This window comes from Anser cygnoides, chromosome 11 (assembly GCF_040182565.1).
Source record: "Anser cygnoides isolate HZ-2024a breed goose chromosome 11, Taihu_goose_T2T_genome, whole genome shotgun sequence".
NCBI lineage: Eukaryota > Metazoa > Chordata > Aves > Anseriformes > Anatidae > Anser > Anser cygnoides.
This window is the reverse complement of record NC_089883.1, coordinates 20467289-20490555: the sequence shown is the minus strand read 5'-3', so window position 1 is coordinate 20490555 and position 23267 is coordinate 20467289. Positions and strand designations below refer to the sequence as shown.

Sequence of the window (23267 nt, the reverse complement as noted above, 5' to 3'; positions counted from 1 at the left end):
TCCTGCAAAACCCTTTATGTGATGTAAGCACAACATTTAGAACTGAATATTTACAGCTTAACGTACAGTATTCATACAGTGAAAAAGGTCATAGGATTTACATGAGTTACAGAAGGCTTTTTTTTTTTTTTTTTTTTTACTTTTTAAACAGTAGGACATTGAACAACTCCGTGCTGAAATGGTTTAAATGCATAAGGCCAGAAACAGATATTTCCATTACAGTTCATGTAATTACAAAAGTCTAATTGTATAACACAAGTCTGATTTACCAGCAGAGAAACAGTTTGCTGGAAGTTATTCCACTATAAATCAGTTTTCATTTATATAAACTGTCTCGAAGTAACAAGTAAACATTAAAGTACGCAGAACATTAAGTATATTTACAGGTTCAGTGCACTTCAGATTTCTCAACAAGGAGGTACTGAAACAGCAATAAAAAGTAGCTTTGATTATAATAATACAAGTGGCTTGACTTAAACAAAAAAGAAACCATCAGCGCACATTAACATTCTTATGGTGATTTCATGAACATTTACCAAAACACTAGCAAACAACACTTTATTTTCCTTTACCACCAGTGCTTATTGGGTGAGAATCAATAAAACTGAAAGATAACAAAAGAATTTCCTTGTTAGCATTCAATTTCACGTTAGTATACATGAAGGAGACAATTCTATTGTAGAATCCATTTACACCACATCTGTACTGTCTGTACAATCTTTCATGTTTTAAAATAAAAACATAAGCAATTATAAATATTTTAAAGTATTAAAGATCTCATTTAACGTCTAAATAAAGATTGCTGGATTTTCAAGACTGAAGTTATTTCAGGAAGAGACAATCCAAACGTTTATCATGATTGCTGGACTGATTTAGATCTCATATGCCTTAGTGCTGCTAGTAGACACACACACACCCCACATCTGTCATTCTCAGTCATACTCAAGCTATTAATGATTAGAAAATAAAAATGAGAGTTCCCTCCACATAAATTTTCATGGACGGAGATACAAGCCAGATTAAATACGCATGATTAAGACTGACAGGCAGTGAACATACCCACAAGCCAACTACCCCAGCTCACTGCTCTCAGACTTATCTACGCAATATATCTCTGGACATACTCAAGATTCAGTGACTGCTGCAGAGCCCTGGAGAAACAGTGCGACTGAAACATGATGCAGGAAGAACTGCAGACAGGAAGTAACCTGAAGAGCCTCAGATCATACCCGAGATGCTTCCATACAATTTCACATGCCTGCCTCCTACCAAGACCCTACTTAGATGTCAACACTTAAATGGGAAACAAAGGTAATGAGGTGTTACTCAAATCTTACTTTTAAAGCATGATTTTGTTGCTATGTAAGTTACTTGTGTCTTGTTAGGTGTCTTGTTGCCAGCAATGTTTAAAAACAATTTTAGACAAGTTCTCAAAATAATCAGGTGATCCTGGTAAGTGTTCAAGTCTGAGAACATAATAGATTTATTTTCTTTAAAGTTATATTTAAGTAGTTGCTATGAGAAATTAGAGTTGGCATCTAAAAAAGCTGCATAATGAAAATAAATACTTTCAGTCATTTATAATAAAATTAAGAAATGTACATTACACTCAAACAGGTAACAATACTTTAATGGATTACTCCTTAGTCACTGTACAGTCCTGAGTATGTTTTTGCAGGCATGTTAGGTCATCATTCTTCCCCCACAAGTCCATATAACATATGCCATTTGGAAGAAAGTTTAATACTTCTGAAAAGCAGTATCTTAACTTAGCTTTGGTAATTATCAGTGCAACAATAGAAATCTTTCATTTGCTTTTCACAAACCAATTAATTTAAGGCAGGCACTGTTGTTATTAGGATTCTTCCATCACCTTTTGACACTGATAGAGCAGACCATCTGGAAGAGCTGAACAAGGCGATCTGAACCACAAGGCCAGCATCCCTGAGTATGTACGACAGTGCAGCAGACAGGGCACGGATGGAAGCAGCTGGCATGCCAATATTCCCTCATTACCTTAGAACAACAGAGGTCACAGAAAAAAATGAAAGAAAAAAATGAAAGAACAATTAGATATAGCTATAGTATAGTTCACAAAAACTATTTTTCTCTCAAACTTCTGTTCTCTTCTACTCTCGTCCCCAAAAACGTATGCCTCCTGCATGTAATTTCAGATTCATTTGTAGAATTGTTTCATTCCCATATTTTTGCCCTATCCAAAACTCTTCAGTGGAATAGTTTGCTCCCTTGTAAAATCTGCTGTTTGCTGTACACTTGTACCTTGCTATCAACCTTCACAAAGGTCTGAGTAAGGCCAGTGAAGTCCTTAGGAGAGCATCCCTGCATTTACCATACACCCAGATGTTCACTGCCTTGAACTGTAAAGTACCTGCTTCCATATATTTATTTTCCTAGGAAAAATGGTTGTAAGCAACCGTACAGGTTTCACTCACCTATAATATCTACTATGTGGAGTTTCAGCTTCTGTTGCAGCGTACTCAGAGCTGCTGAGAGGGAATCTTGAGAAGGCAACATTTTTATATTCTGTTTCACATCATTGGAAAGGGACAACCACAGCTTCCCAAAGTCTTCTGTAGTCATTTCCATTGGCCTAAAGTTCAGCACAAATCACAGTAAAATAAAAAATTCTTCTGAATAAATTTGGTCTCCTAAAAATAAATTCCATATCCAAAAGCAACTGAACAGAGCAAGCAACAAACAAATGCAGATGAGTTTAAGGAAACCGCTGCTCTTCCCAGCTTATTGTTAAAAAGTTTCTATTTTTTTTAAATTTAGAAATCTAAAGCAAGGAATAGATTATTCTATATAAGTAAAAGACCAAAGTGAATGACCTTGAGATACCTGCCCAATGAAAAAGTTCATCTAGCAAATAGCCTACTGAAAATAAGACTTCTCCCCCCCACGCAAGAGTTGTCTACTTTCTCACGTAATGTATGGGACTCCACAACTGAAATAAGTGATTTGAGTACACACATTTATATTTTGTGGTATTTAAAAACAGCATGCCCTTCTTACCCTCCTGTTCATTTAGTTCTCAAAACCACATTCCACGTTTCAAGGCTATTCCAACCTGCAGCTACAGTCAGCATTCTTTCTGGGTTTGTACGTCTTCCTGGACTACCACCACCCCCCTTTTTCTTTTTTTAAAGTATGAAAATAACAAATTACTATTATTATTAGCAGTAATTTCTGTTGGATTAAAATTAGCTGCTCAAGATGAACCCTTGTATTTTCATAGTCAATACCAAAACCATCCTGCACTTGTCTAATACTTACTTGAATAGACACACTTTTTTTAAAACTGCAGCTTATTTACCTGATGAAATCCAACAATGATAAAGTTACTGAAAATTCAAGGCAAGATTCCATCTCTGACTGATAACTAATGGAGCCAGGAAGAATTCCCTGTGTACAGATTTTGTCCATCCAAACATATTTCTGGCAATGTTCCACACTCTGAGCTTCAATTACAGAGAACTGGTGGGCAGGACTCTCCAAAATCTGCATTTTCAAAAGGAATGTAGAATATTTCAATACTGCTTGTCAAGTTGTGGAAAGGGCTATGGTACAGCTATAAAACTGTGTAAGTGCTTTTTATTTCAACTGATTTTTCTTGGACTACTGTGGCCAGCAAACAGAGCTACCATTCCTCAGTTCTCATCAAGGATAATCATTAGCATCTACAAAAGCATTATGAGAATTAAAACTGAGGAAATTGACCTCTTCTTGCTATTTGACCCTTTTTTTTTTTTTTTGAGTGATTGCTCTGAGAGGCAGAACCTGAATTCTGTAGTTCAGTCCCAAACTAAACTAATATAGAAGAGCAAGAAGCATTGCAACATACCCAAAGCAGCTTCAATTATGTAATAAAAGCAGAATGTTGAGAAATCATCCCCAATAACGAGGATAACTTCAAGGCTGCTCAGCAGTCCTTGGCCTCTCCAAACAAACTAGCAACACAGACCACAACCATAAATACGTAGGATATTAAACGAATTACTAGGAAAAAAAAACGAACACTAGATGTTCATTTCCTATCAATACTATGGCAGATTTATGTAAGCTAGAAATCAGTAGGAAAAAGGCTTCCTAGCTGAGGAACTGCTAATTGGTTAACTCAATTATAAACCAAACATTTGACTTAATTCTTGTCCTGTTATCACTTGCTGAGTGTCTACAAAAGGTTTTATAATTCTGTCCTTCTTCCAGTAAAATTCATGGAGTCATGCCAATATATGTTTCTTAAACAGCTATTAAAAAGTTTCGTTCAAGGCAATCACATGCTTTTACCAGCTGTATTTAAATCCCAGATATAGCTGATCTCAAAATAAACTGACTCCTCTCCAACATCAACCACATGCGTAAGAACAAGAATGAAATATAACTGAGGTCTTTGAAAAGAAAACCAAAGCTTCACAATTTTATGATGCAGTTTTTTCCTTCACATGTCTGCCTACCAGATAAATACAAATAATGACCGCACAAGCCCAACAGCCACAGAAATAAAGTTAGTGATTTTTCTGGCAACTCAGGTCATACCATTCTGAGTGTTCCTGGTTAGGCTTGCATTCAGTTTCAAAATCAAGGAAGAAGCTGAATTCAGAACTGAAGAATCATACATATTTGTTATAGAGAAGCAAACAGTAGGAAATGAAATCAAAGTGAATAAGAAAACTGAGATGCTAAATCAAATGACATTTTAAGTTTAGTACTGAGACTTCTTTCACTACCCTTTAGGAGATAAGTAATAGCCATACCACAGGTTTTAAGGCCATTTTTAGAGAAAAAGGCACATCTATTATATTAAACTAAATATGACACACTGAAATGCAAACAAAAGCAAAAAATTCCAAGTAAATTTGAAATAATGGAAATTAAGTTTCTTACCTGAAAGTGTTCTGCTTTTTCAAACACTAAGTTCACAGCATTAAGTGCAGAACCCTTTTTATTTGAAGCAAACAAAGCGAGCAACAAAGAGTCATCTTTCCACACCTTACATAAATACAGAGCTAAGGCATCACTCTGACAAAGTTCCACTACTTCGGAGTGAGGGAGCTCTTCTAGTTCTTTTGGTAAGGAAGGGACCGACGATGTTTTGTTGGCACTTTCACACAAAGCACTTGAAGAAGGCTGAAAAATTTCAATATTACTATCAGCAAACAAAGACAACGGTGATAGCCTACTATCTGAAAGTCTGTCATTCAGCCCAGGCTTTTTAAGGGACTGAGGTGTTTCAAATGCTAAGTTATCTTCCACAGTATCTGAAGAACAGAGGGAAGGTTTTCTTAATCTTGTGTGTTTATTTCCCTCACAGTCTTCCTTGTTAACAGGCACTGTATCAAGTAAGGGACCAAAAGTTGAAGCATCACTGTTTTGGATGTCTGATGCCTCCTCACTGTTTTGGGTTTCATTTATCTTTGATTTTCTTTTGAACTTCTGAGTAGCCACGTCCATTTTCCCCATCTGAAAAAGAAAAAAAAATGGAGACGGAGGGAGCTCCCAGCAATACGCTGTGTAACTTAACAATGAAACAGAAGCAGCAAAGGCAAATAATGACCAACAAATCAGTTCAGATGACAAATACAAACAGACTGCAAACATGTTAATGGATCTAGTAACAGGCTTTTGTTAAATTTTTTAAGGGGTGTTGGATTAGTCTATAATGCAAGAATGATGCTAGGTTCTCCACAACAAATAGACAGTTCTTATTAAAAGCAGCTACGGGTAAACATTTTCTGGTTAGAACAATAAATAAATGCCAAAACGTGAGTGAAATAATTTGATAATGCTAGTCTTATAAAGATTACTTAATGGTGAATTCTTCAATCTTTCACATTATTATCATACATAAATAAAAAAGGCATTGAAATAGGATGCCAAACTAGCTTTACAGCCAAATGACTGCCAGCAGCTCTGCGCAACTGGGGTCAAAGAACAGTTGTTAGTGAAAACTGAAAACAAAACCTGAAGGTAAACAGAAGGAAGTTCTAGTCACTGAATGAAATCTACTTCAGAGGTTGTTTGGTCAAGTAGCATCCAACCAGTTCCACGTTCGTAACAAGTTATCAGATTACAAAGGTCATTTCACAGTTTTTCACTGATGTGGATCATTCACCTAGCTTTCCAAAATGCTGATTTGATCTCTATTTGCATAAAAGTATTTTTAATTGTAAATAATGTTAAATACGAACTTCAGGCTGGTAAGTCACAGAAGAATCACTTACCAGACTGACACCCGCATTTGATCCCAGCCCAACAAACAATGTCGATGCTAACTGCTGCTTTTCTTTTTCTTCCTCAGAGAAGCTGGAAACTTGATCAGACTGAGATGCAGAAGGATCAGTCACCCGTCCTGCTAGTAAGTTGCCACAAGAAGCAGCCTGTGGCTCATCTGGTTTCCCAGCTTTGCTTTCTTTCTTTGGAAGATAGCCTTCTTTGCCCCACAACTTCCTTATTCCCTCAAGTTTCAGAGTATTTGTCCTAAAAAAAAGCAAACAAAACAAGACTGTGTGAACATCATTTTCATAAAAGCATGCCAGCACCCTGCTCTAAACACCATCTGCAGGTTTGATACTCTGATATACACAGGGAGTAGTGGAACACAAATGCTTTTCTATCTGCATAAAGTTCTATGTTAATAATGTCATTCATCACTTAAAGCATCCTGCAAATGCAAATACAAATTACGCTATAAAGTAGGCATAGATACCTTCAGCCAGTAGTAGACTGCATTTGTCAACTCAGTTTCAGATTACTTTTATAACATGCTCGAATAACATTTTCAGAGTGAATACAAGCAACACAGTATCTGTATTTCTCTCCAGAAGAAAAACTGTGGGAATCTCTAAGTATCTTTAAATAGTTCCACTGCTGATTCTTTAAAAACAATGTAAGTTAATGTTAATATAAGAGGCTGAAAGTTATGAGACTTAAAAAGTATTTCTTGTAAGATGTGTTCAAGTTCTTGTACAACCTAAACTCCAATAGAGGTAAATTCAGACACAGGCTAAGTGCTGCAACTCTTTCACCTAAAAGCCTCGCTCATTTTTTTTTACACAAGCTGATTGAAAAACTCAAGAAAGGTTCCACAGTTTCCTGTATGCCCATCTACCAGGGTATAAATGATGTAACTAATTTTTATGGAACTACAAAGATAGAATTTATTGGTACTGTTCTAAAACTTAAGAGTATCTTACACAGCAAATCTTAGCCTTATTTTGATCTAAGAAGGTTTCCTTAAAAGGCACATTACTTTAAGCACATAAAAAGCAAACATGGCCTATAAAAAACTGAATGAATCCAGAAGAAACACTTAATCATCAGTTAATCCTGTCTCAATTTTACTGCATTATCATTTAACCTGTTGCTCATGAAGAACATGAAAAAACAGTTTAACTGTGTTAGCCTATTTTCTAGTTATTTCAGTGAAGATGCTATCCTACATTTCTTCTTACATGATAGAAGTTTGCAAGTTAAATTGTATTCTTTAGTTCCATTTAATGAAGCAAAGAGGCAGCAAAGGCATATGATAATGACAAGGACATAAGTTTAAATGTATTTCATTTAAAATGAAAAGTAACTCACTCTTTATGCCCAGTCTCAGCACTGTTACCCGACGTATCAGACCCAAAAGATAAACCAGTGGGGGACTGTCTGCCAGTGATGCCAGATGAGGACACACTTGAAGCAAATGATAAACCATAAGGTTCAAAATTCAGAGCTGCAAGACAGACAATCTTTTAGAGTTATAGTAAGGCACGAAAAGGTAAGAATTTTTTTTTTTCTGAAAATTGATATGCTGTACATATCTCAAGCTTCCCAGTCAGGATCCTATCCTCATTAAAAACAGATGTGTCCACTCTGAAGTAACTTCCATTTAGACACAAAAGGATGTATCTAAAAACATGTATTGATTTGGTAGCACTTAATTTTAATTTTACCATTTTAATTACTACAATTATACAGAACACTTTTTTAGTTTAGTATCTAGTTTAGTATCACTAAAACAACTGCCAATCCTTTCTATTTGTAGAGCAAAATACTGCACCAAATCTAGATAAATAAGCTTTTCCACTTGTTCATGCACCTACGTAACACATTTTTGAGTCCACAGCAGCATGTCCGTGTATCACCATCTGTTTTGCAAACATTCTTGACACCTTGGGTGATAACTTGCTTTCAATAAGACTGGAAAATCAGGATGCAGGACCACCCATCTTACCCATGCTTTACCAATCAAAATGTAGTCTGAATACCTTCTAAAAACTGTTTTGGACTATAACTTAACATAAACAGTCATTGTTATGTAAGAAGCAGAGCACAGACTCTTGACTACAGCCCTGAAACTACTAATGGGTGCACAGTCCCTTTCTCTTATCTCCACTCAGCCCTACACTTTCTTCTTCCCAAATAAAGAAACAAGGCAGAACTGCTGCGCATCTGGGATGAGAAAGGTCTGCTGACAAAGGAGGAGACAATACTAAGTACTAAGGAAGTGTCCTGTTCCATAAAAAAGCAAGAAGGAATGCATACGAGGGGCTTTGTGATAATCAGCAGCCATATTCAGATTCAAACGCTACCAACCTGTAAAAATTGGTTAACTATAAAGAACGTCAAAATAAACTTAGCAAAGTCACCTTCCAGAATATTTATGAGCATTCTTCCTAACCTCTATCTTACCTCCTAGATTTCTAAACCAGTGGAAGATGCTAATCAACACTTGTTATTACTGAGAAAAAACAGCAATCCAATTTAATTCTTACAATGTTTTCACTGCAAAAATGTAAGCACACTGAAAACAGTGGACTGTAAAATGGAAGTTCTGCAGTCACCTTTTTCCTGAGAAAGCTTCTCCTCTTGTCTCTGGTGATGAGGCTTATATGGCGCTGCACCATGGCTAAGTCCCTCAACCACAAACCCATCCAGAAAAGATAAGGAAGCATCTACCTACGCAGAATTAAGAAAAATGAGAAAGCGATGAATATATTTCCTATACACAAGCCTGACGTTACCAGAAGAAAACTGTCTTATCAGCAAGATTAGGATCTTCTGTCTTACTTCCCATACCTACTAGTAAAGCTGCTGTATTCCTCAGGCCTATGAAAATGTTTTATGTACAGAAATTATTAAGCAAGTCTGTTGAAAAAGATTTGTAAGTTAAATTAGCTCTTCCAATATTGACTTTTTGTCTAAAAAAGAAAAAAGTACAGAGGGGAGTTTTCTCAAAATGGCTGACCCACCATTATATGAAAATATTGAAGTCAAAAAAAAAGAGAGACCCATTCTTAAAACACCAGCAGTATCAATACTATTTTCCCTCATTCCAGTGCAAATGTTACTAGTTTCTAAATGGGAAGCAAAGCCTTTTAATCAGAAAGCTGTACCATATCACTAAAACAGGTCTACCTATAAAAAAAATCAATGTATGCAGTTTTAATTTTGTTAAAGCTACTTCAGCTTACTGAATACCATGTTCTGTACTTAATGATAGAGCCAAAGATTCATCACATCTGAAAAAGTATATTTCTCAAAACCCACTTTAAGGAGACTAAACACTGACGCTAGTCAGAACTGTCAAATAATTCATTTTGAAAACACCTTCTGCCAAATACTTAACCCCCTAGAACTACAAATTAGTTCAGGAACAACACACACTGCAGCTATCTTACCACCACATCATTGCAACTAGCATCAAATGGAAGCAAGTTTTTCATCAATACTTTGTCTTCACACAGATGCTTCAATTCAAAGGCATGTTGTCTCATGCAAGTATCTAGAGAGCTACTGAATTCTTTGATTAGTTTGTCAATCGTTTTAGAGCAGGAGGTGCGTGATGCTATCTTGGTGACTGCAGCCATAATCCATGCTTTAGTGTCAGAGGTAACAAAAGTCTTCTTCAGCAAGCTGTGTAGCCTTGTCAAAATAATTTCTGGATCAACATCTGTAGCAAGGCTGGAATATTCCCCCAAGACCTATGCACAATGAACAGAGAAAATACACACTTAAGACACAGTAGTGCATTCAGTTTTTAAGTTAGTATGTAGGAACAAATAGTAACACAAAATCCACCTCACATTCGAAAAAGTATCACAGATGCTGAAATAACTAATCTCAGAACTTCCTATTCAAATAAAAGGAAAGCAAGAGATCCTGTGTAAGGGGATACCTCTCTACCAGATTTGGACTCCTAGCATTTATTTATTTTTTAACATCTTTTTCACTTTAAAGCTGCCTACATTAAGTAACTGACCCATAGCAGTACAGCAGTCAGTACCACCATGCTGGCTCCAACTGCTCCAATCTGCTACTGGTTTAATCACTGGTGTATGAAGGTCGTAACTGCTTTCAGTAGCATCAGAAAAGCAATCTGAACATCCAAATGCATATCACGAAGGCATTCCAGTCCTACTGCAGAAAAACAGCTCTATCAAGCCTACACAATTGACTAAACTGTCTCCAAACTGCTTGAATGAGACAAGGTCTTAAACACGTTCTAAATGATTTCTCTATCATGGCAAATGCTTGAGACGATCTTTGTGTTTTTCTCTGTAGTTTCGAACTCTGAGTTTCTTGAAGATCAAATAGCTGTTCAAAAAGAAAGCTAAACAGTGATCAGGCCCTTACAAAAAATGGTTTGTTCATACTGCAACCTCTTCCTTGGACGGTAGCTGAATATTAAACAAGTGCCAAAAAATACTATCACAGGACTCAGACAGTTAACTACAAGGCTAAAACTGCTTTTCATAACCGCATATGGCCTAACTCTGATAAAAACAGAAAGGCTCTCAGCATGCAGGCAGATTCGTATGGCTGCTAAGCCATTCCAATAGTGAACTGCCTTGAAAGGGAGCACATCAGCTTTTTGATAAACTAGGACAAGTTAAATAGTTCTCATGCACCAGAAGAGGTCATTATATTTCAGTGTATTATCTCGACTTCAAGTAAAAATACAATAATCATTACTAAAACAGTTAAAAACATTTATTAAAAACATCACCACCTTTGACAGTTTGTTCACATCTGTGTGCTCAATTTTCACCATAGGTGTCTACCTTACCCAAATCATTACTTGTAGGAATTTCTGTGGATAGAATGTATTTTCCTCTTCAAGTAATGTTAAATAAGATCGTACTGCATACGTCCGTAGCTGTTCATCTTCTTTTCTATCATCAAATCCTAGAGAGGAAAACAATGCATATTTTGCTTGAAATGCAAATGCCACCTGCATCAACTACTATGTGTCAGTGTATTTTAAGAAAGCAAGCCAGACAATTAAGTAACAGATATAATTCTTCAGAGCACTCGGTGAGTTACCTTCAGCCAAAAGCCTCAGAAAGTTGTTTGGGATGTCAGGATGCAGAGCATCACCTCCAACTGAAAACACTGCATTCATTGTTTGGATGAACCACCCATTGTCAGGGGCATACCTGTCCAGATGTTAAGGAATGAAGTGCTGAGGCATAACATTTTTTTTCCTTTTTAGTTTGCTAATAAATACATCTTAAGTTGTGAATGAATAAATAAACAATAGAGTGAAAAAGAATGGTTTAAGCAGACTTCACGCAGTAGGGAGACATTCACACAAGGACTTAGTTCTGAAAACCTGCTCTATTTTGTTTCAAGCTCACACTTGTCCCATGCTAGCTTTCTAAAACCCTTTTTTTTTTTTTTTTTGAGTTTATCAAGTATTATTTGATCAATGATAGATGGGCTCTTCTTTTCAGCACCGTTTTGCTGAAGAAAAATAAACATTTAGAAGTACTCCATAGAAAGCAATGTTGCTTTTTATATATTTAAAATTTAAACAGCCTTTGCTAACTCTGGAGGTTAAGAAACATTATTTTTGTCTATCCTCAAACAAATCCTGAAAATGCACACCACTGAATGGAAATTTTCAACAGTACATAAAAATGAGTACAGCTTGTTTGTTTGCTGGCTGTTTTGTTTTTGTACTACAGTCTGTGCCATACAAATGGAATGGTAAGGTACTTCCCCACTATAAACAGCTTAAAACCCAAATATCAGACAAGAATACACACAGAGAATCAAGCAATTGCAAGTCTCACAGCAATGCCCACCATATACCAAACGCCTAACCATCATTTATCTTCCATGCATAATTGATCAATCTTTATTTAAATGAAAATGTTATCTTCAAATCTATAAACCAATGAAGAGTTATCTAGCAGAGAGATCATTCTCACAATTACAGAACAGCACTCAAAATAGCAATGAGGCATCTCCCTATACAGTAGCACAGGACTTCCAAGTTTTAAATTACAAATACAAGGTTTAAATACTAAACCCCAAAGCCAAAATGAAGAATTTTGAGTGCTATTACTCCCGGAGAAATATAACACTCTAGTCATTTTTATACAAATTTTCTTTTGCTTATTTTTTTTTGCATTTGAAAGAGTGGAAACTGCACATATAACAACTTGATTAAAAAGATCACAAAAGATGCTTTGAAAGGTACAAATGTAACAATTGGCTGAGCTCCGACTCAAGGCTTCTAAAAAATAAAAGGATATTTCTCAGCAAGTTCTGCTACTTTGCCAGCTAAGGTGACGATAGCATATTCTTCCTTGCCTTCTCTTAAGTAGTCAAGCATCTTCTGAACTATGACAGTCACATTCTGTCCATTTGTAATTCTATAAAGAATCTCTAAAGTCTGAAAGAGAAAGCAAAAGATTTCATTGGTTCTGATGACTCAAAACAGTAATCAGGCAAAACAAAAACACCTTAGCACAATGCCAAATTGAGCAACTGTCTTTACTTGGCAAGTCTTAAATGAAGCATGCTTCTTACCTGCACAGTTTGTCTCAAGTACTGATAGAGAGAGCAGTTATAAACAATATTAATGTGACACAATATGCTTCTTACACTATTCGTTTTAGAAAACTTACCACCCATCTTACACAGTAACTTCATTGGTTGTTTTTTGAAAAATTCACTGACCTCCTTTTTAATAATAGGATCTGGGTGGTCCAGACATTCAATTATTGTCATCTGGTGCTGAAGTGCCAGATTAGGATCCTGCTGAATAACACAGGTCAGAGCCTTTAAACCTAGAATATAAGCGATTGAAAATTATATACAAGAATATGCACCATTATGGCAAAACTGAAAACTTGTTAATGAAATCATCCTTACCTAAGTATTTCAAATTAATTTTGGGTGACAAAACAAATTTTCCAATACACTTGGCAGCCTTTTCGAGTAGTTCAGATTTGGGGTGAATTGTATAAATTGTTTGGACACATTCAAACAAGATGGCTAGGGAAAAAGAAGCAAATAATATGTATTAAATAATTCTATTATGTAAAACTTAACAAGCAAACAGACATACACACTAGTATGATAAAATTACAAGACTGAATGCAGTCCACTTAATATTTTAAAGCAGTCTTGTACCTTACTCATGTGTCTACTTCCAAAGAGCTGAGTAACCCATAATTTCAGCTTTTAAGCAGATACTTTGTACACAAATACATTTCCTTTCTGCAAACAAAGGATATTCTCACTGTACATACTCCATTCAACTTAGAAATACACAGCTAACACTATAGTACAGATTTAATTACATATCCTAACAGCAGATATATTCCTTTTCTCATAATCCACTAATATAAAAGAGCAAATCGTGGTCATTCTTGTTTAGGTGGCTGAAATATTGCCACACACATGCAGTGAAGCAAGAAGAGTTTGGCAGACAATTTGCCATTACTCAAAAAAAAGAATGAACTGAGAACAAAGTAGAACATAAAACGGCATGGGGACCAGTTCAGGTGTATGTTGAATCAAAATTTTTTGCACAAAAGCAACATGCACCTCAACTTTTACTGGGTGTCTGAAGTCCACAGAAGAGATTAAATTCTTACAGAATCAAAAAAGAAAACAAAACTAATACAACATTTTAGTTACAGTGTACAAAAGTGTTTGAGTAATTTAAGTGATTACATATTTCCATCACTTTGCATTTGGATCTGCTTTAGCTCATTGACTGTAACAAGGAACTGCAGTGCTGAACTAAACTGCAGAGTACCTGCTTATGTAATAACAGGATGAAAGACCATCTCCTTTTATATATATATTTTAATATATTTTAAAATAATTTAATACTTAAATATTACTATAATGATTGTTATATCTATTAATATTTCTTCATTCTTGTATTATAATATAATGAAATTATTTAATATTGTTAAATTAATATTATTTGTGGTATGTATATGTATACACACGTATACATATGCACAGACACTGATTAATTTGATTAGTCTTTGCCACTCCACGTACAACTTTGTCTTTAGAAGTTCTTCCAACCTTGAAGTCTCCTATAGTAGCTCAAGTGAGCAGACTGTGACAGTCTTTAGATTATGGATTTGAGGCAGAATATTTTTCAATAATTCATGATTTCTTAGTTACAGCAGTAAACCTAAATCATCACAAGAAGAGAAATGCTGTTCCTGAGTTTAAAAACTCTGCATAGCTGAGAAAAAGGTAGAAGTGAACTGAACGATGCACAAAAAAAATATTTAATCCAAGTTAACTGTCTACAACAACCAAGAAACATACAATAACTAAGAATTTTTTGTAAAAAAGAATAATCAGTTATAATCTTCTTTGATCTGGTATCACTGAGTAATATTTTATAAAGAGTTGATTGCACGTGAACAAGAGTTACTTATCTAAATTCTGTCATTGAATAAATCATGATAAACTGCTCACTTTGGCACCTTAAGCACTTAACACAAGTCTACAGTTTAACTTACTAACTCCAAGTGCAAACTGTCTTTATTATAAGGAAACATTCTTCCCAGTATCTTGTATGTTCTTGTCTCATAGAAGCAATAAACTGAATATACAGAACATATGACAGGTACTTTCTCACATATTATTTACTACAAGACAATACTTTCCTCCCTACACTCCTTTTTGGTGGAGCTTACACAATGTTCAGAAAATAGGTACAAAGCAGGCATTACACTAGATCTAGAGTTCTGGTCCACATTCCCCTTTTAAAGTCAGTTATAAAACGTCTCAAATTTCCTCTCCATCCCATCAGCACAGGTACTTTGGCATCACCTATGGGGCTTTACTTTAACAATAAAATAACGGTATCGAGCTTTTTTTGTCCTTAATATACTGTGAAGCGGCTCCCAGGTGTAGGGCTCTAGAACATCAGATCTGGGTGCTTAGATGCTCTAAGGTCTTGCAGAAGGGAAGGCAAAGAAAAATCCAAATAAATTACTCTGCTTCTTATTAGAAAACCTTAACAATGCAATTATTCCTTTTGATTTTGTTCTAGCAACAAATACAGCTTTCCCTGCAGAAAGGATAATGAAATGAACATAGTTTTAAAAAACTCTAAACTGAGATGTGTGCCAAAAACACCTTTTCACAGGCACTGCTATCACTGAATAAAAACAACACTTCCAGAATTAACTGTTGCTATAAAAAAAGCCATACACAGCTGTAGAGAGCTGATGCTGTCACTTGCACACGTACTGCCTTTCTTAGAGCAGAGAAAATATCAATGGCTGAAGATCTAAGCATTTCTAATAAACAGGACTGTGTCACTAGGATTTTTCTTTTACTATTTATTTCAGCTTGGACAATGTTGAGAGCTTTCATGAAGAAGCTAATTTCCTATATTTAAGGGCAAGGGCAACACAAACATAAGATAAAGGCTTTTTAGTCAAGACAAATTCCCTCTAAATAAGTATGTTTTACTTCAGTAATAAGAAACTGCTGTTCAGAAATATATTACTTGTTCTACGATTTACTAGTCAAACACCTAAGAATACATTTGTTGTACATTAAGAACAATTAGATTTTTCAGAAGTGCTGCATATGTATTTAGCACGATCAAGTACTCATTTTCAACCTTTCCAAATACTGGTAATTATATAAAAGACCCTCACCCACCATATGTAATATTATGATTTATTTCTGCTCTTCTTAAAGATTCATCCAGAACATCATACATCAATTCGCTTGTCCTGTTTAACAAGAAATATTTAAAATTCTTATTTGCAGCATGTAGTCTTAATTTCCAAACAGCCCAAACACCAATATTAAAATCTGCAATGCAAATTATTTGTATCCACAGATTCAGTTTAAGATGTTAGAACTCTATAAGCTATCTCTAAATGACATACAACATTTGCAGCTTTCAAAAGAAACATTTACCGTATAACAAGAAAAACGCTTCCGTTTTACCATATCACAAGAAAAACAAAAGCGTTGGGTAAAAAAAAAAAAAAAAAAAGGAAAAAAGATCACAGATAACTAGGCAATCCCGAAATTATACAATTTTTTAAATTATCTTTACTGTGGAACTTACCCAGTTGCCTCATAACCTAGTAACATAATTTTCAGAAAATATATTTCAATAATATTCCTTAATTAATTGCATAGCCAATCCAGAAGCTGAGAAACTAATTTCTCTATTTAAAAAGTATCTTCTCAATGGTTAATAATGAATTAATGCATAAAAAGTACAACTCTGAAATCCTTTTACAAAAAGACAGAAAGGTTGTCTATGAGATACTGTTCATAACTATATTCTTTGTGCATTCAGAGTATTAATTACAGAGAAAGACCTGGTTACCTTGGATCATCTTTTCCTAACAGCCCTAATATTCTTAAAAGCTGAATTTGTAACCATGGCGCTGGCACACTGTGATAGTTGAAGTCAATAGGAAGCTTGCCTCCCACTACCTGCTTCAGGATCATTACAAAGCTCTCTGTCAAATCCTTATATCCAGATGAGTTTTCCTACATAAGAAAGAAATACAATTCAAATACTTTAATATAGCAACTCAAAGTACAATATATAAATTGAATACAATCAAAGTGGCCAATATTTTATTTCTTTAAATCAAACTTCTACTCTCATCCCTGAACATCTACAAGCTCCTCATTTTAAAGCATGTTTCTTGCACTTTCGCAAAAAAAAAAAGTGAATTTAACTTCAAGGCAATGGAAAAAAAAAATTACAGTCAAATTATTTCAGTGAACCCTTTAACATACCGCAGAAGTTAATCTTGGTCTCTAGCTAAGGATGCAAATGACACTGATCATTTGGATTATGCAAGAAGTCAATCCGTCAAACTAGATTGAGAGCTAGTGTGAACAAATACAACATATCCATGATCACATAAGTTAACTTGTCTAACAAGTATACTTCTGTAGCAAGATTTTGCTAAAAAGCTTCTGTACAGTATAGCGTGCTTCAAATGAAGAAACATGAATAGCTGCTGGGTTCAGATGTGCTTCTAATTCTTTGCCTACCTTAATCATTTCAAGATAAATATGCAAAGAAGCAGCCATGACTCCAACATCCCTGTCACATAAGGCTTTCCGGAACTTATCATGAATATGCTGGACTTGGTTAGGAGCAATGAGATAGAATTTATATAAAGCTTGAACAGCCTTTCTTCGGATAATTTCCCTGAAGAGAAATGAGATTTACACAAAACAAAATCAAGATGTTGTGTCCTTTAAGTACCTGACTTAGCAAAACAACTTGCACTTCTTATTTCTACAGTAAACTTACTCATAGTATGTTATCTGCTAGGTATGAGATCATATAAATAATCGAATTAAGGTTATGCATATCTGCAAATATACTTAAACCAATAAGGTTATAGAAAGAGCTTTATAAAAAAACCAAACAAGCAATGACAGGATCCCAGTCTGATTCTCCGCTTACTCTACAAATACCTACATATATTTGTTAAAAAGACTCCAGCAGACAAGGTAAATTACATTTACCTATCAAAAGTGGTTATTAAAAAAAATACCTGTTCAGTGCTCAGTCAAGGGTGCAAATAAATGAGACAAGAATAAAAGAGAAACTAAGAGGAACAATTTCTGAAAGTAATGACAAGAAAGATCAAATCAGAGAAAAAACATCAGTTTACTAAAACCACCTACAAGCTTAAGCTATTCAACCTTATGAGGCCACTTGCAGTTGTGTAAATGAATACGTACTTCGAATGTTGGAGCTTGTCTTCTATTAAGGGAAGAACAGCTGGAATCATCTCCCGTGGAAAGATCTGGCTGACAACAGTTAATGCCATGCACACCTCTACAAGGTTAGTGCTCTGTAAGTCCTATTACAAACATTGAAATAAGACAGTCATTCTTCATTTAGACTTCAATTTTGTACAGACGTAGCCCAAACTTTTTGCAAGAAGGCTGGATCCAGCTCACCTACAGCAAGCATCCTGCTGCCAGCCATGATATTGTCTACTTGAAGTGTCATCTCTCACTGAGCTAACCAGGCTCTTTCCCACTTTTATACAGTAACAAGCAACTTCTCACACTCACATTATAGAACTACATTCTTATTCTAAATTTATGTGAGATCAACAGAGAGCTACAATCAGCATTTGCTTACTGAAAGAGTTTGATGATCATAAAACTAAACTGAGTCCCTAGTTGGAGAAGTACATGAGTCACTTTACATTGAAGTTAACAGTACTCTCTCTAGTGCCTTTGATCTAGCCCAAACAATTCATAAAGAAAAGATGAGCAAGCTCAGTAATAGTACCAATTACATATTTTTACACTCAATTAAGACATTATCTATGCCCTAAAAAGAGAATGCAAATTACACACGACATTCTACAAATGAGGAAGAATTTAAAAATTCCCTATCTGTCCCAAATACAACTAAAAATAGTAGATGCAGCTCATTGTAACCTTACATCAAAGGAAGCACGGATGGATTCATGAAATAGGATTAGAATTATTTTTCAAAACAAATTAAACATGTTTAAGATTTCCAGCTCACATCAGTATTTATTCCAGCCATTTACCACAGTGAGGTTTCAGTGCTTGTTTTGGTTTAGCTCTTTGAGGACTCTTATTTCTCACTTCTTTCCATAACCCTACCAGTTTCAAAACAGATTTTTAAAGGTTATGTTTCCATCACAACAGCAAAACAAGTACCATTTTCAGTTTATAAGTTTCTGTGACTTCTACCTACTGTGACATCAAAGTAATCACTACATATAAGGGATGTAAGTTACAATTGTTCCATGTACTAATACAGAAGATGACACCTATGAAATATTACTAGGTAATGGATTTTCAGTGTCACTCCAAAGCATATTTTCAGTTTCTCTCTATCAAAATAACTCAAAGAAGCCAACGGATACTTTATGTCAACTAAAAGCAATTCATTCCAATATGTATGCATGGCTCCTTCTGGAGTTTAAAACTATAAGCAAAGTTTGATGGTATTTCTCCTGGGTAAAATTTAAGAAAATATGGATTCAATAAAACAAATGCCAAGATTAAACAAAAAAGAGATATAACTAGTGAGTACACAGCTGAGATGCGTGGCTTAAAATGGAAGAATTGGTCCAAGGTTAGTTAACCTCCAAACCTTCAAAAGCACTGTACCTTCACAACTGTGTTGACAAGTAGAAGCAGCAGTTCATGATTTTCATGGAGAAATAAAGAAACAGCCAAGTAACCTATAAAAGAAAGCAGCCTCCATTACTACTTACAATGGATAAGCAACTTCAAGATAGAAAACTTAAGCATGTCTGTAATACAAGAAGAGTTAACTCAAAAAAAAAAGTAGTTAAAAAGCCACTGATGGATGGCAGTAGCTCATGTTTTAAGAATCAAGACTTCCTTTTCTTTCCAAGCAAACCTACTGTATTTAAGTTGCAGTAAAGCTCAATAAGTAATGGCTAAGAAACCACTTGCTGTGAGAAGTAAGATACTGTTAGGAGCTAGAGAGCAGTAAAGAACATCGTGAGAAATCACTTTCTACATAGTGAATGTCTCCTCTGCTGACAAAAGTATATTCCTAATCAAATGCACTTCCTTATATTTGTTTCTCTTTCTTCAAAAGATAAAGTTCAGTTTCGAATATAATTCTGCACTCCAAGTTGAACATAACATTATTTCACCACCCTATGCCAAAGCCTCCCTGGTTATTTATTAACAAAGAAGAAACAATTCCAAAAGCCCAGAAGAGAAGCCTACCAGAAACCTTTTTCTTCAGAGAAAGAAAATCCTCTTCCTTTCAAACTAAGGGAGTTAAAGCAGGGACTAGGAGAGTGTGTCACCACTCAGACATATACTGTAATTATTTGTATTAGAGGTGGATCTTAGTCAGGAAAGGCTTGGCTCTTTTAGGACTTAGAGATCAAAATGAACAACTTAAATTGTAGTGTCTGGACTATCAGACACTTGAACCTACCTGCTTGTGGAACTACGCTTCATCAGTTTAGCAAACCTGTAAAAATGTAGTTCACTTTCATTCATCGAGGCTAATATTGAGTAAGAGAATAACTTAATAATATCTTAATTAAATCAACTGACAACGGTTCCTTAAAGACCTTGGTGTATGGCACCAAGAACAGACAAGGTCAACCTTATGTATCACACACAGCTGCAAAGCAAAATAAACAAACAAACCACATACACTCTTGATAACATCTTTTTGTCAGATCAAAGCTTAAGGGCTCTTTGTGTCTGGGGAACTTTAAGTCCCTTCATTTAAAAAAAAAAAGTTGCTTCACCAAAACCTACTTAAAAGGAACCCTAGCATGGCAAGGTCTCAAACTGATTAAACTGATTAATAACAAGACACACTGGTTCTTGACACTTACAGAGGTCATATAAAGTTTTCTTCAAAACAGCTTACCACCTGCCCTCCCAGGTTTGGTGAAGATTGAAAATCTTAGTCACTACCAGAGCATCTGTGCACTGGCTTTCATTATTCGGGGAAAAAACAACTTTAAATCATCACTTGTAACGCATTTTCTCAGAAACTCCAATACTTGAGTGGATGATCCAGATGAAATTCAAACAAAGGATATCAAACAAGCATATCCCGCAAGACACTGCCTTCCTTCTGTGTATGCAGACATAGTATTGCTTGGAGTTAAACCATTTTCTCTGCAAACAAGAAGAAATGTCTTCACTAGGCAGTTGAACCAGCAACTGCAAGAAATTCTCCAGACGAGACAGGCTCACAGCTACTTCAAACAAAATCTAGTCGAAAATGTTTTATAGCCACACGGGCAGGGAAGGAAATCAGCTCCATGAAAATTCAAAGAAATCTGAAATAGCCTTTCAGATTTCTTCAAGAACGTCTACACCTATGCTCTAAGGATCTCGCCATTTGACTCATTTCTTACAACTGTTTCTAAACTAAAGAATATTACAGTCACCAAAACAGATAAAAATATTTCATTTATTGCTGTTAGCAAAGTGGCCTTAAGCTCATTACAAAAATTCTAAAGAAATATCTGCAAGTTAAATGCTGGGAAACCAGTACTGTGCTTGCGGTAATTGTCTGACATCAACAGTTTGTTCTAACTTTGTACTCTAATGCTCAAAACAAAGTCTGATCCTGACAGAAACTCATATTCAGCTTAGATTTAGTTTTTAGCTGTGTTTCTTGGAAATTACTTGTTTATTAGTGCTGCATTTCAAAACACTGAAAGAACAACCAATGACTTATTTTCCCTTGCCTTCCATTATAAAAGTTCACAAACTAGGGATTTAGTTATTTTCAGAAAGAGGAAAGACTACAAAATGAAACCATGAAAGTAGAAGAACACTTTGAATAAGCTGTATTTTTACATGAGTTATAAGTTCTACGAAACTTTAAGAACACTGTTTGAAAACGTTACAGGGCTACAACCGCATACACGTACCAACTCTTTTCTCCAAAAGATTTCCTTGCTGTGCAAGCTTGATTGCATGGATATATCCAAAGGAAGATTCATATCCCAGCATTTCACAATAGATGAGTCTCACCATACATTCTTTCATCAGTCTCTGAAATACCAAAAGTAAATTATTGAAGGTTTCTAGTCAGCCTTGTTTCACGTTCTTCGCTGCTCTAATGGAGTGGAGGAGTCCGATATGTAGCTTCATAGACGTTTCCTATATATACATTCACAAAACCAGGGTGTTTCTAATTTTTTTGTTGTTGTTATAAACATTCTTTTGTGAATCAATAATGATTTTTGACCACAACAGCAGAACTCTCCATATAGGTCCCTCAAAGCTGTTATCTAATTTTGATTACCATGCATATAATCAACACCAAATTATAACTTAAAAAATATTATGAAATTATCTAAGTGTTAGATATCACACTGTTAACGCAATCTTTAACCAGTCACTACACTACTGACCTAGGATGGGTTACCACTATATATGAAGTAAGACTTTATTTTTTCCTTCAAATCTGCACTAATTAACCCAAACCAGACATATACATCAAGTCCTAGAACTCAGACGTGAGCAACAGCACATACGACAAAGCAGAGCTTCTTACATTGCAAAAACTACTTATAAGAACAATGTCAGACTGCAGAGAACATTATTTGATAGAAACACTTCATCACACAACTTTTTTCCTACATTATTTGAGAGCACAGTATGACCTGACTCTGAATATGATATTGTCCCAATTTGTTAATAAAGAATAGAATGACAGTACCCTCACTATTTTAACCAGGCTCCAAATACATTGACATCTGTACTTTTTAATGGTGATGATTATGTGTCTATGCTTTAGATAATCTGTTCACAAGGCAAAAAGAGTGGGGTGCACTGTTTCCTTCGCTTTGTGTCCACTGCTCCTGCAGACTAACAGGACTTACAAGCGTAGTGGTGGGGGCAGAAACCATTGCTTTCAAACTGGCTATCTCCTGCTGGATTAGCTTTTCTTCTTCCTAGAAAAAGAAATTAATCCTACTTTAAACCTTACATAAGTTTGGAGGCGAAACATGAAGTAAATAATGGTTATTCATTTACGAGGATCTCACAGGCTGCTCAGCACCAGCGCACCCTCACCACCGAGGGCAGAGCCACGCTCCCTGCTGCAGGCACGGAGCACCGCTGCTGATACCCACCCACGTCCCACGTCCCGCCCCGCAGCCCCCCACGATGTGGGGGCACATCCACCGCCGGGCTCGTAGCCCACCCAGCCGCAGCCCCGGGGACCCGGAGCCTCTGTGGGGCGAGAGGGAAGGAGGAGGGAGCAAGGCCCCGGCGCGTACATGCTTGGAGGTGAGCGCCGTGATGCTCCTGATGAGGCTGCCGAGCCGCGAGGTGGCCGGCAGGCGGCCGGGGCCGGCAGCGGGGTGCTGCGGGCCCAGCAGGGCGGGCAGCGCGCTCAGCGTGCGCTCCACCACGTCGCTCATGGCGCCGCCTGCCGCGCCGCCCGGAAGTCAGGGGCCCGGCCCGCGACGAGG

The 23267-nt window shown here is 36.0% G+C and overlaps 1 protein-coding gene across 7 annotated transcripts; it reads right to left on the bottom strand.

Annotated features, from left to right (window-relative positions):
- On the bottom strand, window positions 1-23267 carry AP4E1 (adaptor related protein complex 4 subunit epsilon 1). 7 transcript variants are annotated; one of them, XM_048060197.2, is made up of 21 exons: window positions 23073-23267; window positions 22674-22745; window positions 21717-21840; window positions 19441-19514; window positions 18022-18143; window positions 17320-17479; window positions 16637-16803; window positions 15952-16025; window positions 13174-13296; window positions 12979-13088; window positions 12552-12691; window positions 11335-11447; window positions 11078-11196; window positions 9690-9992; window positions 8853-8967; window positions 7606-7741; window positions 6246-6501; window positions 4909-5484; window positions 3338-3522; window positions 2454-2611; window positions 1-2016 (listed from the first exon to the last, which is right to left on the bottom strand). In XM_048060197.2, exons 1-21 carry the CDS (start codon window positions 23214-23216, stop codon window positions 1856-1858), a joined length of 3432 nt encoding a protein of 1143 aa, XP_047916154.1. In that variant the 5' UTR covers window positions 23217-23267; the 3' UTR covers window positions 1-1855. The 7 variants fall into 7 exon arrangements, 6 of the variants coding, with proteins under 6 accessions (XP_047916154.1, XP_047916156.1, XP_047916159.1 ...); XM_048060199.2 differs by lacking the exons at window positions 22674-22745; window positions 23073-23267 and adding exons at window positions 20252-20287; window positions 20699-20952; XM_048060202.2 differs by lacking the exons at window positions 22674-22745; window positions 23073-23267 and adding exons at window positions 20252-20287; window positions 20835-20952.

Coding starts and splice junctions, on each gene's coding strand:
- AP4E1 (XM_048060197.2), bottom strand. CDS start 23,216: ATGAGCGACGTGGTGGAGCGCACGCTGAGCGCGCTGCCCGCCCTGCTG. Junction 18,144..19,440: donor TTGTCAACACAGTTGTGAAG/GTACAGTGCTTT, acceptor TGTTTGTAATAG/GACTTACAGAGCACTAACCT. Junction 11,197..11,334: donor TCTGAGGCTTTTGGCTGAAG/GTAACTCACCGA, acceptor TTTCCTCTCTAG/GATTTGATGATAGAAAAGAA.